Below are 18,519 nucleotides of genomic sequence, written 5' to 3'. Positions count from 1 at the left end.
TGATTCAATAAATAATACGTAGTCTATTCTACCTTTTCACGACTAATCAACATGCTTCAACATGCTTTTTTCTTTTTTTCAAAAGGGAGAGCGTGGAAGTCCAGGTCCAGTAGGTCCCCAGGGGGAAAAGGGTGCAATGGTAAGAACTCAGTAATCTGAAAGATATGTGTCCAAAGAACATAGTGAAGTTATGGCATTCCAGAGGTAGAATTGCTTTGAATGAAATTCAAGTAAGTGAAAAATGCTATTTTGTAGTAAGTTTGCATTAGAAGTTTTCTTCTAAACTGTTTACCATTCGGAATGCTGATTTGCACTCAAAAGCATGCAAATCAGATGGCTTAGCCAAAGGAGCCTATAGTTTTAAGAGAAGAATTAACCATCCTAAATTAGCATATGTGGATGAAGAAGAAAATTCAATTAGGAGTCTACTTTGATTTGACAACTTATAGTTTATATGACACATATCATCATTGCCACCTTTCCATAAGTTTGTGGTCACAGTGTAATTCTTTTATGTATGAAAATCTGGAATTCGTCTTATGGTCTTATATCTTTAATATAGAAATAGCTGATAAATTTTATATCTAGATTGCAGTTTTTCATTTATTGAAGTTTCTAAATGTGATAGAAAATAGAATTAAGAATTATTTTCAACTAAAGAATCTTGCTTTAAGAAATGCATTGTAATGGATCTGGTGTACCTAATATTATCTGCAAATTCATTTTACATAAATTTTTCTTCACTTTTGACTTCTGTATTATGAGTAAAACTGTAAGATTACTTTTACCTATCTCCAATTGCTGTTAACTAGGAAATTTAATATACCTTTAAAGGCTAATTAACTTCAGAAATGATTGCCTCCTAAGATATTCTTTGAAGCATCTGAATATGGTTAATACCACTAAGGGTATGAAGTGAAGTGAAGTCGCTCGGTCATGTCCAACTCTTTGCGACCCCATAGACTGTAGCCTTCCAGGCTCCTCTGTCCATGGGATTTCCCAGGCAATAGTACTGGAAGTGAGTGAAGTGAAGTGACTCAGTCGTGTCCGACTCTTTACAACCTCATGGACTGTAGTTTACCAGGCTCCTCCCTCCATGGGATTCTCCAGGCAAGAGTACTGGAGTGGGTTGCCATTTCCTTCTCCAGAATAGTACTGGAGTGGATTGCTATTTCCTTCTCCAGGGGATCTTCCCAACCCAGGGCTCAAACCCTGGTCTCCCACATTGTAGACAGACACTTTACCGTCTGAGCCACCAGGAAAGTCCACTAAGGGTGTAGTCCTTGTAAAATTTGATAGGCTAGAGTATTTGTTCACAATCACATTTCTTAATTTCTGAATTCCCTGACATTGAAAAGGATATGGTTTCACAATCTGTATGTATTTAACATAATGAACATTTATTCACAGCATAACATAACCTAGAGAAAGATGAGATGAATATTCTCCTCTCAGTAGGTTATAATATGTGATTCTGGGCAAAGAGTTTCTAATAAAAGGACACACAGCTTCTCTGTAAACATTTTTGTTTCTGTTGTCTATCTCTAGAACATTTCCTGTGGCCTCATGTCTTGGATAGAAGATGGAGAGTTTATCAAATTATCATTTTTAATTACTATTTATCATTTACTGGTTTGTCTTCAGTGAAAATAATTAGATATAATGGAGAATTCATATCTCTTATATTTTTTCTTAAATTATAGGGATATCCAGGTCCTCCTGGGGTTCCAGGACCCACGGGTGCCCTGGGATTACCTGTAAGTACAGAAAAGACTTCTCTTCCCAATCACTAGAAAACACTCTAGAATATAATGTGGTGTCTTTCACTTCCTTGCTTCTACTTGTTCTGTTATTTACTGCTCACTTCTAATAGTACAGCTCTGCAACCAATAGCCATATATAAGAAAATAGTCAATAATTAAGCTTTGAAGTAAGACCAATTGGACAAATCACAAGCACAAGTTCCAACATACTGTTCTTAGAAATTTGCTAATATTCTCCAACTGAAAAAATCCTTAGAAAAATTTAGTATTCAAAAATTGAGTTTTGAAAAATTCCATTTGTGTTTACAGGAAAATAATGAAGTCTTGTCTCTAAAGAGAAAGTTTGCTGATTAAAGATTGAAAGTTATTGTGTACTTAAATGTGAAAAATATGAGCCTTTGTGATCCCCTAAGTAGAACTATTATCAAAAAGGGTTTATGCTGTTTTGTGAAGGTTCTGTTTTGAAGATAAGCCCAATTTTCCAGCATACTGATAGACATGTATTGACTTGCAAATGAGGAAGACTGATCTAGGGCACGGTTGCTAATTTTTTTACTCGTGTAAGATAAAAAATAGATTTTAGTTCCTGTGAAAGTTCACTGTTTTCATTTTCATCTACCTACGTTATACAGATAAATAAAATTTGCTTTCTAAGCAAGTCTTCATTGAAGACTATTAGGTATAAAAAGAGCTCATTGTAATTGACTGAATAATAATGCAATCTTCACTGAAGACTATTTTTGTAGCATATTAATTTGGAAAAATTTGTGGCATTTTTCATGGTAACAGAAAAAATCCATTTTTATGTGATGGGATTATCATAAACATCTAGAGGAATGAGAAAGAAATCTTGGAAAAGTAGCCATTGCTTCTTTGACGGACCAGGCAGGTTAGACTGGTCACATTGGTTAAGGGCATATCTCCCTCCACCACCAGTCCATATGTGTTTATCATAAAAACCATGCGGTCAGTGAATATTAAGTACTTCTCATTCTTTTCAGGGTATAAACACTTAGAAATTAAATTTCTCCAAATAGTAGGATATGTCAAAGGCAGAGTATTGGGAAAGGCCAATATGATATTTGTTTTTTAAGAATTCCCAGTGAGAATTGCATGTCATAAGAATGGTTATAGCTACTATTCTTGTAATATTCCTCTGAATTCTGTAACTGATTTTTAAATTTTCAACATGTAGGGTCATGTGGGGGCAAGAGGACCACCTGGGATTCCAGGTCCTAAAGGACGAAGAGTAAGTTATCAAATCAAGGAAGTACATTAACCTAAAAAAAACAATGTAAATAGTGATGTGTTCAGCAAAAATAGCTTATATTAGATGGAAACATTAATTGCAGTGTAATTTATAATCATTTGTACTTATAAAACCATACCTTTCCATTTTGTGTTTTAGAAATTTTACTGACTGAAGAATTCTCTCTTATTCCCAACTTCCAGTTTCATCCACTAGGGGAATTGTGAATGTGAAGATGTTTAAATAAATTATTTTTGAACTCACAAAGAGACTTATATAGCAAGAGATAGTAACAGCATGATAAAGAGTGATAGGAAATAGAATGAGGATACAAAGGATGACTAAGAGTTTATTCACTGTAAATAAGAGGTAATATAATCGTTGTCTAATAATTATGCTTAAGAAAATTAAGTTAAAAACCTTTCATTCCTCAAGTCTTTTAAACATTTAGATCCTGTTTTTTCTTTAAAGAAATAAGAACCACCATTTATTACATGCCTGTCATGTGCCAAGCACTTTTACATATACTAATACTCAAAACCACTCTAAAAGGGAGAGGCATTTATCTCAGATATTATAGTTGAGGAAAATGGGGCTCCAAGAGTTTAAGCATATGAACTGTTGCATAGGTCTAGGGCACAACCAGGATTCAAACCTTAGAGTGTCTAACTTCAAAGCCTATGGTTTTTCAATACTGCATTGAATATTAGAGTATTTTTCCTTGATTAATTTGAATATGTAGGCTCTAAGAAGTCTGTTTTCTTCCTTGGCTTTACCTTGACTTTTACAGCTAGAGGAGAAAATATTTTAAAATGCTAAACTAATGGCCTCCAAATAACAAAGACTTAAAACAAAACAAAACAAAACAAAACAAAAAAAACCACCCTCCCATTTTCCAGTTGGCAAGTGCAAGAAAGGTGCTTAGTTTAAAATAACAACTTTAAGAACTCATTGGCAATACAATGATATGAATTCGGCACATTCACTGTTGTGGCTTGGTTTCAATCCCTGATCAGGGAACTAAGAGCCTACAAGCTGCACAGCGTGCCCAAAAAATAAAATAAGCCCAAAGAAGTAATGACCTTAATTTCATGTGCTGTGTTTTAGGTGAGGATTAAAGAAAAAGAGCAAATTGTTCTGTATCATCACTTCTTTTCTGAAAAACTATTTTCCTTTCTGGGTTATGGATTTACAGTCTATAAATAATACTGATGGCCACATCTATTTTAGCCCAAATGAGATTTAGAATAATAAAAAATCATGGAAGATGATCTGTACTCCGTCATTTTAGTGGTCTGTACCCTGCCAACATTCAGTACTTGGTCAGGTCAAATGTGTTTATTCAGCGCTGTATTACTCACAGTGGTAAAGTTCAACCAACTTTGTGACAGATGGAAACAAAAGAAAACTTTATTTGGTTAGCTAAATAATTGAGATATTATTGGCTATCCAGGCATATATAAGCCATATACTTAAGCAGGGTACGTTTCTGAATCACTTGTGCTATCTCATGTCATATGGAAAGTTTATTTATCTGTAGTTTTTTAACTTCCCTGTGATCCCTGGGCAAATTATCACTCTTTTCTGATTTGACACTTTGTCTTCATCTCTCCCCTCCTCAGAGGTCTCTCTCATCCTCCAGATACATTTTACTGATATATTTCCAGATGACTCCTCATAATTATTTAAAGTGCACCCAAGATTTCTTAAGCAAAGTTTTAGTTTAGAAATAAGGGCTTTATTTAGTACAAAAGGAGAATATTTACAGGAGAATATTTCATGTAATCAGTCAACATTGGGAATACAAAAAGAACTGAAGACTAGAATGTTAAGGAAAAAATATAGTATTATGAAGTTCCATTCTAGTTCTCCCCTAGTATCTTCTTCTGCCGTCAACCTATTCTCTCATCTATTCTCCACTATAGATGTGATCATAATGCATATCATTTCAAATGTTTTTCACTCACAAAACTTTGAGAATTTCTGTCCAGCCTACAGGGATTAATGCAAGTTATTTGGATGGAGATGCCTGTGCCCGAGCCTTTCCTTGCTACCCCAAAGACTGAAGAGGTCAATATTTCCAGCACACATATGACACTTTATGACACACAACTGTGTCACAGTACATTGGAGGGGAAGCTAGGCGCATTTTCATGGAGACTATACAAAAAACTCTCAGTATGAAACTACTGCTTATACGCCCTTGCTGTTCTGCCTGTGATTTGTGCCTTTATCATATGTGACTATGTGAACATCATGAATGGTAGAACTGCAAGCCAAGGATTCTGCTTCTCCGTTTGATTCTCTGCTATCCATCCATCTGCCATTCATCTGTCTAACATTTGCTGATTTAATACAATCTGTCAAACTCTCCTACTATCTTGGGGAATTCAAGGTTAACTATTCCTTAGATATAAGCCACATGATTTCATGGTTTAATGACTTACAATCAGTGGCTTTTAAAGTATCATACAATATTGACAGAGAATAGCAAAAGCTCAGGCAAGCAACAATACCTGCCACCTCAGGAAACAACCTAAACAACTTAGTATCATGAAAACTTTTCTAACTTGTTTTGTGAAGATTGTATAATCCTGCCCTTTATGAAAAAGATAACAGGATTGACTGAAAATGTTCATGTAGTTTGAGATTTTTAGATGGGAGAGTTACCTGTAGCCTGTAGTGACTTATTTTCCTTTCTTGGGCTCTGACATCACCGTGGATATGCAACCATGAAATTAAAAGATGCTTGCTCCTTGGAAGAAAAGCTATGACAAACATAGATAGCATATTAAAAAGCAGAGACATCACTTTGCTAACAAAGGTCCATACAATCAAAGCTATGGTTTTTCCAGTAGTCACGTACAGATGTAAGAGTTGGACCATGAGGAGGGCTGAGCGCCGAAGAACTGAAGCTTTTGAATTGTGATTCTGGAGAAGACTCTTCAGAGTCCTTTAGACAGCAAGATCAACCTGTCAATTCTAAAGGAGATAGACCCTGAATATTCATTGGAAGGACTGATGCTGAAGTTGCAATACTTTAGCCACCTGATTCAAAGAGCTGACTCATTGGAAAAGACCCTGATGCTGGGAAAGATTGAAGGCAGGAGGAGAAGGGGGCAACAGAGGATGAGATGGTTGGGTGGAATCGCTGACTCTATGGGCATGAATTGGAGCAAACTCTGGGAGACAGGGAAGCCTGGTGTGCAGTCCATGAGGTCGCAAAGAACCGGACACGATCTAGAGACTGAACACAGCAAACCTATAGCCGACTTTTAACTTTTCCAAGAGAGGGCAAAAAAAAGATTAGATTTTTTTTTTTTACTTAGCCAGAATACATTCTTCAAGAGCTTTATATTATAGCTAATCAGATATTTTAAGGCAAGTACTAGAAAGAATAACTTTATACCCAATTAGGTACCTATTATAATACTGCTTGTCTAATCTTCTTAGAACTTGACCTGAAGCTTGTTGTCTCAGGAGTCAGAGAAGGCATATACAGTAACCCAAGGATAACTTCTACAGCCAATATCAAAGTAAAAGTTATAAATGTTGATGAAGCTAAGCTTTAGTTAATTAACCAACCCTTAACTGAAACATCGGGAGGACCAGACTTTTCAAGAGTTCTGCCAGTCTTAACATGGAGTCAAAATTTTTATCTTCTCCCCACTACCCACTTTCTGCCACAAGCAAACTTACATTTCCAATTTGATTTTATATTAATGCTGTCATAATTCTACTGGCTAATATTAGCAAAATATCCAAGAAAGTCAGAAATTTCATGTTACAAAAGAGTTATATGCCTGGTTACCAGTGGACACATTTCTAGATCATACTTGTTCCTGTGGTATTTTAGAATGATAACTACTCATTTCTTCTCATACTTTCTCAGCCATGTTCTATTACTACTCCAAAAAAATTTTGAAAGTGTTTTCCTAAAGAGAAGAAAAAGGGAAAAGGGCATAGAAGGTGCTAGGGAAAGAATCAATATAGGCTACTGAATTTTTAAGGTAAAGGTAATTATAAAACAAGGTCCTGTGAGATTGCACTTGAAACTTCAGTCATCCTTAAGTTTGGTTTTTCTTCTATCTTCAGTTACTTAGCTGTCAAACATTCCAAGGAAGCCCCACCTCAGGACCTTTGCAGTTTCTATTGCTCCTACCAGAATGATATTTACCAAGTTATTTGCATATCCTGTCTCATCTCCTTCAGGTCTAGCCACATGTCCCTTGAGAGCTTTCTCAAACACCCCTCTAAAGTAGCTCCCCTCCCCACCTTAGATTCTTTCTAGTCTCTTAACCTTTATTTTTCTTCATTATACCTGACTACCGATAGTCATTTTATATTATAATTTTGTATATATATTTGCTGTCTTATAAATTCGGGGATTTGTCTCTTCTCCCAGTTGGTCCTCTATAAATGTTTGTTAAGTGAATAGCACTTTTAAAGTCACATAGCTATTAAGTCCATATTCCTCAATCTGATTTTCAGGGTCCTATACATTCAGAGTTTAACTTAGTTTTTCAGTCTTTTATGGGAAAATAGGGTCAAAAGTAAGCTGGGGGCATGTCATGGAGTGCCTTAAATACAGACTGAGAAAGTGTAGTGCTTTGGCTCTGTCATGCCCAGTGGAGCTATGCAGCCTCATGGAGTGTGAGTCTTCTCTGCAATCCCATGAATGTTCCCAACAGGATCAGGGTATGCAGTTACCCCAAGAGCACCCAGGAAGAGCATCCTATTACAGTAAGCGGCTTTATAAACAGTATAGTGTGAACTAAGTTGACCTCAGATGGGATAGAAGGTGCTGAAGCCTGTGGGGCTCCTTCAAATCATTATGTTATATTAGGAAATTTGTATCACTGTTTTGCGTAGAAATCTTCAGTGCCTCCTCATTGTTTATTGATTCAACTATAAACTCCAGTCCTTTACCTTTTAAATCCCAGTCTTTCTACAATTATTTATTAATATAGAAATACTAGAAAATGCTCAGTGTAATCAATAACTCAGGTTAAACGAACTACATTTTTCGTTCTTGCATATCTTCTTTTCTGCCTCTGTATCCTTTTCACATACTATCCCTCTATTTAGAATTTCTTCCAGAGCATGATCTCTGACTGTCAAAATAATACCTCCATTCCCTTTACAACCTGTGAAAGCTCTCTCCCTCCTTTAAATCACTTTACCCCCAACACACCTTATCTCTGCCTATATTATAGTTTCTTTTGTAATTTACCTTATATCATAATATGGATACCCATAACATTTAATGCAGCACCTTTTTCACAGTTAGTGTTCAGTTAATGGTTGTAGAATTTGATTAATTCTCTTTAAAAGGACTTTAAGATTTTCCAAGGACAGTTATAATTTTGTCAAGGAATGTATACCATCTTTCATTAGAGAATGACTTTTGCAACTAATATTCACAGCTAATTACTCATTTAGTATCAATAGCAACACAGCTCAGAAATTTTAAACATACATGAACATTCTCAGCAGCATTTTCTGTTCCTTTTCTGTGCCCATGGCCATCTTTCAGTGGTCAAGCAGGTGCATGGTAGAGAACATGCAGTCAGCATTCATTTCCTAATAAAGTGGTGAGAAGAGTGCCATTCCAAAAATATAAAACAAGAAGACTGTTTGGACAAACTAGCTACTTTAAAATTACTTTACAGTTGTTTTTAGGATAAATTCTGGATTTCTGTAGAGTAAATGATAAGGTAAACAAAATACTTAAATAACAAATCTATATTACAGCTGCCTGCCTCAACAACTCAATCAGCTGTTTTTATGGTTATCTGATTTACAATTTTGCATTAAATCTTGAAAACACTGGCCTGATTCTCCTATGCAAATGAGTTCACCCATATACCCGGCTGTATTCTTTACTGTATTCCTGGCCCAGAAACAAGCAAAAGGAGTTTGTCAACTATTGAGGGCAATGTCTCCATTTGTATGGATGCATAACAGTGCAAAAGAAACATGTAAAAGTAACAACAGGATACTTTTTTCATCTCTAGGGACCAAGAGGACCAGATGGTCCCTTAGGAGAACAGGGTATACAAGGTACCAAGGTAATCATTTATTTTCTTATTTCATATGCAGTTAAATATTTTTGAGCCTATATTTCCTACCTGTCTAAACACTGATGTATTTTCTTATAAAAGTATGTTTCTAAGTCTTAAGTCTAATTATGAAACGTACATAAGTTTTTACTATACTTACAGAAATGTGTTTTTGAAGTATGTATTTAATGTCTTACTTTTTTGGTATGTGAGTGTATGTGTGTAAGACCACAATACCCATTCTTATTAATTCACCTGTTATTGATTCTTGTTAGGGTGAAACCGGAGGTCAAGGAAAAAGAGGGCCTCATGGTCTTATTGTGAGTAGTAAAATATTTCACATTAATGATAAATATATAAAATCTTCCATTTTTCTTGATCTGTGATTCATATTTGAGGGGGGAGCTGCTTAACCCAGGCGTTTTCTTTCTCGTGTAGGGTAAGACTGGAAACCCTGGAGAGAGAGGAGTTCAAGGAAAACCAGTAAGTAATTAAAAATAATCAAACCATAAATATATTTAACCCACTTTATCCTCTGATACAACTCTTGTTTAGTAATCAGTATGTTAGACCAAGAGAGTGTAAGTTATTTTCCTCCTTTAATCCTTAGGTCATTCTTTCATTGGGGCAAATTGCTCACTCATTCTGGGCCTTTTCTGTACCTATCTATAAACTGATAGTGGTAACTGACACTTTAACTTCATCTGATTATGATAGTTTTTCTGTAAAACCCATTTCAAGATAAAGTAGTGTGATATCATATAAATATAATGGAACATTATGAGGCTAATGTAAGAAACTTCTTTGAGTCCTCATGCCTAGTTTCATTTTAACTCAACTTGTGTTGTTTGGACCCTTAGCGTGTAGAGCTGTGTGTGTCTTTATATTCCCCATGGCCCTACTCTAAGAGTTTTTAATACCATATAATGTTAAATATTTTCCTAACCATCAAAATTCTCAGAATTATACAATTTTTTTTCTGGGACATAAGTTCTGTGGTTATCAATATTAATTGAAGGGAAGAAAATATGTTTTTTAAAAGAGAAATATATTCACATACACATGTATGTTACTCATATATACATGTATAATTTTGAATACACAAGCTTAAATGTATGGGTTTTTTATTTCATTTTGAACATAGTTTTTAATGTCATTTTGATTTGTTATATACATAATGTATAATTTAAAGTTATACAGTTTAAATATACAGCAACTGAATAGTCAGAAAAGGATAGGACAGAATTGTTTTAGCTGCTGTAGTAGTTATCACTACTGTCTCTGGATTCACTTGTTCGTCTATGAAATCTGCTGCCCCCTGCCTGTTGTTTCCCATAATAGCATTACATTTGACAATGGTCAAACCTACAGGAGAAGAGACTTAAAAGAGAAAAACGGTTGTTTTTCCAGGGAAAGAACTTGTTTGTGAGAATATATTATTAATTGAAGTCACCCTGGAAGACTATTCCTGAGTATTAATATTCATCATCTGAGTTTCTTTTATTTCAATGTAAACAGTGTTTCTGGAGATTCTTCCATGTTGCTGCACTGTACACAAAATTAGCATTTGTGATGAATGGAAACATTGGGAATTTTTCAAGCTTGTTCTTCTTATTTTAGAAAAATGAAACCAGGAGAAGTTAAATTACTTACACATATTGTACATTGTTGACATTCCTTAGATTTTACCTTCATGTTCAGCTTATCACATATGCCTGGATAAATGTAAAATTAGATATCTGGTTTCCTCAATCAAAAATGGTTGAGGAAACCAAATGGTTCTTACTGGAACCATTTTGTAACTAACTGACAGCAAACAAGTCTCATAGATTATTGTAAGAGCCCAGTGGGCTGCCATCTCTGGGGTCGCACAGAGTTGGACACGACTGAAGCAACTTAGCAGCAGCAGCAGCAAAGTTACGTTAGCAGATGACAGTACAAAATGAGTTAATACTAACTGTTGAGGTTTACTTAGACTTGTACATATCATCCCCTTGGTCTTGATTGAACTGAAAGAGACTTGAGATCTGAAGAAAGCTAGCATCAGTGAATCCAACAAATCCAGATGCCCCCCAAATACATTTGATCCTGCAGAGTAATCTCAGTGTCTCTAGTCATTTTTTCACTGTCAACAATCAGACAGTGCTTATAATAGAAAGATACACTGGAGGTCAGATTACCTTTGTTTTAGTGCATGCTGCTAATAATGTATAGTCTTGGCTAGGTTGGTTAGCTTTTCAGATCATATTTTCTTTATATGTAAAATAGACATCTCTAAATTGTCATGGAATTGATGCTTTTGAACTGTGGTGTTGGAGAAGACTCTTGAGAGTCCCTTGAACAGCAAGGAGATCCAACCAGTCCATCCTAAAGGAAATCAGTCCTGAATATTCATTAGAAGGACTGATGCTGAAGCTGAAACTCCAATACTTTGGCCACCCGATGCAAGGAACTGACTCATTTGAAAAGACCCTGATGCTGGGAATGATTGAAGGCAGGAGGAGAAGGGCACAACAGAGGATGAGATGATTGGATGGCATCACCAACTCAATGGACATGAGTTTGAGTAAGCTCCAGGAGTTGGTGATGGACAGGGAAGCCTGGCGTGCTGCAGTCCATGGGGTCGCAAAAAGTCAGACACCACTGAGCAGCTGAACTGAACTGACTGACATTGTCATAATGCTAAAACTAGGTATTAAATGAAAATTGCTAGCACGTATAGTTCTTGGCTAGTCCAAATAAACAGAAGTATAATTGTTATGTTGTTGTTCAGTTGCTCAGTCATGTCTGACTCTTTGAAACCCCATGGACTATAGCATACCAGACTTCCTTGTCCTTCACTGTCTCTCAGTGCTCAAGCTCATGTCCGTTGATTCAATGATGCTATCTAACCACCTCATCCTCTACTGCCATCTTCTCCGTTTGCCTTCCATCTTTCCTAGCATCAGGATCTTTTCCAATGAGTCAGCTCTTCGTATCAGGTGGTCAAAGTATTGGAGCTTCAGCTTTAGTATTAGTCCTTCTAGTGAATATTCAGGATTGATTTCATTTAGAATTGACTGGTTTGATTACCTTGCAGTCCAAGGGATTCTGAAGAGTCTTCTCCAGAACCACAATTCAAAAGCATCAATTCTTCAACATTCAGCTTTCTTTATGGTCCAACTGTCACATCTGTGCATCACTACTGGAAAAGCCATAGCTTTGACTATATAGACCTTTGTTGGCAAAGTGATGTCTCTGCTTTTTAATGCACTGTCCAGGTTCATCATAGCCTTTCTTCAAAGGAGGAAGCATCTTTTACTTTCATGGCTACAGTCACCACCTGCAGTGATTTTAGAACTCAAGGAAATAAAATCTGCTACTGTTTTAATTTTTTCCCGATCTATTTGCCATGAAATGATGGGACCAGATACCATGATCTTAGTTTTTTGAATGTTGAGTTTCAGGCCAGCTTTTTAACTCTCCTCTTTCACCATCAAGAGGCTTTTTATTTCCTCTTCACTTTATGCCATTAAGGTGGTATCATCTGCATATCTAAGGTTATTGATACTTCTCCTGGGAATCTTGATTCCAGCTTGTGCTTCATCCGGCCCAGCATTTTGCATGATGTACTCTGCATACAAGTTAAATAAGTAGGGTGACAATATATAGCCTTGATGTACTCCTTTCCTAATTGGGAGCTAATCCCTTATTCCATGTCTGGTTCTAACTGTTGCTTCTTGACCTACCTACACGTTTCTCAGGAGACAGGTAAAGTGGCTGGTGTTCCTATCTCTTTAAGAGTTTTCCACAGTTTGTTGTGAGTCAAGGGCCTTAGCATAGTCAATGAAGCAGAAGTAGATGTTTTTCTGGAATTCCCTTGCATTTTCTGTGATCTAATATATGTTGGCAATTTGATCTCTGGTTCCTCTGTCTTTTCTAAATCCAACTTGTACATTTGGAAGTTCTCAGTTCACATACTGTTGAAACCTAGCTTGGAGAATTTTGAGCATTAACTTGATTGCTTGTGAAATGAGTGTAATTGTGCAGGAGTTTGAGCGTTCTTTGATATTGCTCTTCTTTGGAACTGGATGAAAACTGACCTTGTCTGTGGCCATACTTGTCTGTGGGCCAATGTTATTTCCTATACTGTTCTTCTATTCGTGTGTATATCTGACTCAAAGAGAGAATCAAGAAGAAAGGACACAATGCATTGTGTTATTAAGGTGATAAAGTCCTCATAACTTATTAGTTTTCTAAATCTTATAAAAGAAACTATTAACAGTTCATTCAGCATTGATTTTTATATAGATACTCTTTCAGTTGATGAGATAGGGGTATTAAATCCTCTACCTTCGATTTTTGTATTTGTCTATGACTCTAATTCTTTCAGATTTTGCTTTATACATTTTGAAACTATTTTTAGAGTATTTACATATGGTTATTATGTCTTCCCAATCAATGGGCCCTTTTATTATTACAAAGTGTTCCTCTTTCTTTCTGGTAACACTTTTTATTTTGAAATCTACTTTATTTGATATGAGTCTCTCCAGCTGTTTGCATGGCATATGTTTTTCATTCATTTATTTTCAAGCTATCTGTGCCTAGATGTTTAAAGTGAGTGTCTTAAAGTTACATCTTGCCTTTTAATTCATCCTGACAACCTCTGCCTTTTAATTAGTGTTGGCTCCATTTCCACCTAATGTAGTTATTGATGTAGCTGCATTTAGGCCTACTGTTTTATGACAGTTTTTGACATTTTATGACAGTTTTTCCTTTGTCGTGGTGGTGGTGTTCAGTGCCTTCTTTGTTGTTCAGTCGCTCAGGAGCATCCAATTCTTTGTGACCCTGTGGACTGCAGCACACCAGGCTTCCCTGTCTTTCACCATCTCCCTGAGTGCCTTCTTTAGGCAGTGGATAACTTTGAGAACTCCATTTTAATTCAGCTATTGACTTTTTAGCTATACTTCTTTTCATTATTACATTTAAATGCTTATTCTAGGTCAGAAGTCAACGAACCATCTCTGTAAAGAGCCACAGAATATTTAAGCCTTTGTGGCCATGTGGTCTCTGGTGCATCTCCTCAGCTCTAGTGTCATAGTGCGAAAGAAACCATAGACAGTATATAAAGAATGAGCATGATTGTTCAAAAAAATTATTTACAACATCAGGTGATAGTTTAAATTTGGCACTCCGACTGTAGTTTGCAAAAACTGATTTAGGGGTCACAGTCTAAGGTTCTAATGTCTACCTAGAGTTAATGTAGTAATAATACTTAACATAATAGTAAGAAACTTGTGGCCATGTAAACTTGTTGACCAGCATCATGTCTTACATGCTATACTTGTTTTATGTATTACATATCTATGTATGTTATAAACCCCATATTCCAAAGTTAAAATTCTACCTTAATATAAATAGAATACTTTTTGTCTTTCTATAAATGAAATACATGTTTTAGAGATATTTAGAAGGAAAGCAGTGATTTGTAAATGTATCCATGCATTTACTCTTTCTGGTGCTCTTAATTCTTTCTATATATGCACATTTCTAAGAGGTATATTTCCCTGAAGGCTGTAGAACTTCCTTTAGATTTCTTATAGTCAAGCTCTTTTACTGATGAAGTCTCTTAGTTTCTCTTTATTTCACCTTTTTCCTTTTTTTTTCTTTTTTTTTACTTTACAATATTGTATTGGTTTTGCCATACATCAACATGGATCCACCACAGATGTACACATGTTCCCAGTCCTGAATTGCCCTCCCACCTTCCTCCCCATTCCATCCCTCTGGGTCATCCCAATGCACCAGCCCCAAGCATCCTGTATCCTGCATTGAACCTAGACTGGTGATTCGTTTCTTATATGATTTTATACATGTTTCAATGCCATTCTCCCAAATCATCCCACCCTCCCCCTCTCCCACAGAGTCCAAAAGACTGTTCTTTACATCTGTGTCTCTTTTGCTGTCTTGCATACAGGGTTATCGTTACCATCTTTCTAAATTCCATATATATGCGTTAGTATACTGTATTGGTGTTGTTATTTTTTTCTGGCTAACTTCACTGTGCATAATAGGCTCCAGTTTCATCCACCTCATTAGAACTGATTCAAATGTATTCTTTTTAATGGCTGAGTGATACTCCATTGTGTATATGTACCACAGCTTTCTTATCCATTCATCTGCTGATGGACATCTAGGTTGCTTCCATGTCCTGGCTATTCTAAACAGTGCTGCGATGAACATTGGGGTACACATGTCTCTTTCAATTCTGGTTTCCTTGGTGTGTATGCACAGCAATGGGCTTGCTGGGTCATAAGGCAGTTCTATTTCCAGTTTTCTTAAGGCATCTCCACACTGTTCTCCAAAGTGGCTGTACTAGTTTGCATTGCCACCAACAGTGTAAGAAGGTTCCCTTTTCTCCACACCCTCTCCAGCATTTATTGCTTGTAGACTTTTGGATCACAGCCATTCTGACTGTCATGAAATAGTACCTCACTGTGGTTTTGATTTGCATTTCTCTGATAATGAGTGATGCTGAGCATCTTTTCATGTGTTTATTAGCCATCTGTATATCTTCTTTGGAGAAATGTCTGTTTAGTTCTTTGGCGCATTTTTTGATTGGGCCGTTTACTTTTCTGGAATTGAGCTGCAGGAGTTGCTTGTATATTTTTGAGATTAGTTCTTTGTCAGTTTCTTCATTTCCTATTATTTTCTCCCATTCCAAAAGCAGTCTTTTCACCTTGCTTATAGTTTCATTTGTTATGCAGAAGCTTTTAATTTTAATTAGATCCCATTTGTTTATTTTTGCTTTTATTTCCAATATTCTGGGAGGTGGATCATAGAGGATCCTGCTGTGATTTATGTCAGAGAGTGTTTTGCCTATGTTCTCCTCTAGGAGTTTTATAGTTTCTGGTCTTACGTTTAGATCTTTAATCCATTTGAGTTTATTTTTGTGTATGGTGTTAGAAAGTGTTCTAGTTTCATTCTTTTACAAGTGGTTGACCAGTTTTTCCAGCATCACTTGTTAAAGAGATTGTCTTTTCTCCATTGTATATTCTTGCCTCCTTTATCAAAGATAATGTGTGTGGATTTATCTCTGGGCTTTCTATTTTGTTCCATTGATCTATATTTCTGTCTTTGTGCCAGTACCATACTGTCTTGATGACTGTGGCTTTGTAGTAGAGCCTGAAGTCAGGCAGGTTGATTCCTCCAGTTCCATTCTTCTTTCTCAAGATTTGAGTTTTTTTGTATTTCCATACAAATTGTGAAATTGTTTGTTCTAGCTCTGTGAAAAATACCGCTGGCAGCTTGATAGGGATTGCATTGAATCTATAGATTGCTTTGGGTAGTATACTCATTTTCACTATATTTATTCTTCCGATCCATGAACATGGTATATTTCTCCATCTATTAGTGTCCTCTTTGATTTCTTTCACCAGTGTTTTATAGTTTTCTATATATAGGTCTTTAGTTTCTTTCAGTTCAGTTCAGTCGCTCAGTCGTGTCCGACTCTTTGCGACCCCATGAATCGCAGCACGCCAGGCCTCCCTGTCCATCACCAACTCCCGGAGTTCACCTAGACTCTAAGTATTTTATTCTTTTCATTGCAATCATGAATGGAATTGTTTCCTTAATTTCTTTTTCTATTTTCTCATTATTAGTGTATAGGAATGCAAGGGATTTCTGTGTGTTGATTTTATATCCTGCAACTTTACTATATTCATTGATTAGCTCTAGTAATTTTCTGGTAGAGTCTTTAGGGTTTTCTATGTAGAGGATCATGTCATCTGCAAACAGTGAGAGTTTCACTTCTTCTTTTCCAATTTAGATTCCTTTTATTTCTTTTCATGCTCTGATTGCTGTAGCCAAAACTTCCAGAACTATGTTGAATAGTAGTGGTGAAAGTGGGCACCCTTATCTTGTTCCTGACTTTAGGGGAAATGCTTTCAACTTTTCACCATTGAGGACAATGTTTGCTGTGGGTTTGTCATATATAGCTTTTATTATGTTGAGGTATGTTCCTTCTATTCCTGCTTTCTGGAGGGTTTTTATCATAAATGGATGTTGATTTTGTCAAAGGCTTTCTCTGCATCTACTGAGATAATCATATGGCCTTTATTTTTCAATTTGTTAATGTGGTGTATTCTTGAAGGATATTTTCACTGATTACAGAATTCTGGGTCAACAAAGTTTTTTTTGTTTTTTCCTTCCATTCAGTACTGATTCCATTCAGTGCTGTAAAAATGACATGCCATTTATTTTTGGCCTGCATCATTTCTGAAGAGTGGTCTACACTTATCTTTATCGTTATTCCCCTGCATCTCTGTATCTTTGGTTTTCAGTAGTTTGATTGTGGGAGAAGACAATGACACCCCACTCCAATACTCTTGCCTGGAAAATCCCATGGGCAGAGGAGCCTTGCAGGCTGCAGTCCGTGTCGTCGCGAAGAGTTGGACACGACTGAGCGACTTCACTTTCACTTTTCACTTTCGTGCATTGGAGAAGGAAATGGCAACCCACTCCACTGTTCTTGCCTGGAGAATCGCAGGGATGGGGGAGCCTGGTGGGCTGCTGTCTGTGGGGTCACACAGAGTCGGACATGACTGAAGTGACTTAGCAGCAGCAGCAGTTTGATTGTGATGTGCCTAGATGAATTTTCTTCACATTTATCCAGCTTGAGGTTTGCTGAGTTTTTTTCATGTGTCAATTACCTTTCACTAAATTTGGAAATTGAAAAAAAATTTTTTTAAATTTTTTCTGCCCCATTTTCTCTCTTCTTTCCTTCTTGTATTCTAGTTAAATATATGTTAGTCATTCTGATTACCTTAGATCCCTGGGGCCCTATCATTCCTAATTCAGTCTTTCTTCTTCCTGTTTTTTTTTTTTTTAAACTGGATAACCTAAACCTATGTTCCCTAAGCCCTTTTAATTTTATTCTTGATATTTTATTTTAAACTTTTATTTGGATATTTACTTTTCAGTTCTGTACTTATCATTGTTTCTTTTTATAGACACTTTTTATTCTGAGATTTCCTGTTTATTTATCATAAGTATATTTTTATTTACATGAGTGAGCATTTTTATATTAACTACTTTAAAAATGTTATGTGATACTACTAAAATCTGTATTATCTTGAGTCTGGTTTCCATTAATTGCCTTTTCTTATAAATATGGGAAATTTTCCCTGTCAAGTAATTTTAAGCTATATCTTGAATATTTTGACTTATTCATTGTGGAGACTCTGAAGTCTATTATATTTCTTTGATAAGCATTGTTTGTTTTTTAATTTGGTAGGCATTTAACTCGGTGATCAAATTCCAAGTTTTCTCTCTTTTGTGAGTAGATGGCTGCTGAAATCTCTGTTAAGTGCTTTTAACCTTGTCTGGTCAACTTAGAGTCTGACATACCAATACAAACCTACACATGATTATTTAAAATAGAAGGGCACTGAATTCATGGAAATCA

At 36.0% G+C, this 18,519-nt stretch overlaps 1 protein-coding gene across 1 annotated transcript in view; it reads left to right on the top strand.

The window, feature by feature from the left end:
* Window positions 1-18,519, top strand: part of COL24A1 (collagen type XXIV alpha 1 chain) — a 396,719-nt gene that overhangs the window by 236,664 nt on the left and 141,536 nt on the right. The window contains exons 27-32 of the mRNA XM_018045691.1: window positions 86-139; window positions 1,704-1,757; window positions 2,959-3,012; window positions 9,030-9,083; window positions 9,350-9,394; window positions 9,513-9,557. Of these exons, the coding sequence (XP_017901180.1) occupies window positions 86-139; window positions 1,704-1,757; window positions 2,959-3,012; window positions 9,030-9,083; window positions 9,350-9,394; window positions 9,513-9,557 (306 nt within the window). The remainder of the gene's footprint in view (window positions 1-85; window positions 140-1,703; window positions 1,758-2,958; window positions 3,013-9,029; window positions 9,084-9,349; window positions 9,395-9,512; window positions 9,558-18,519) is intronic.

The sequence above is a fragment of the Capra hircus genome, chromosome 3, assembly GCF_001704415.2.
Source record: "Capra hircus breed San Clemente chromosome 3, ASM170441v1, whole genome shotgun sequence".
Taxonomy (NCBI): Eukaryota; Metazoa; Chordata; class Mammalia; order Artiodactyla; family Bovidae; genus Capra; species Capra hircus.
Note: the sequence above shows the minus strand (reverse complement) of the source record. Positions and strands in the feature narration are given on the sequence as shown.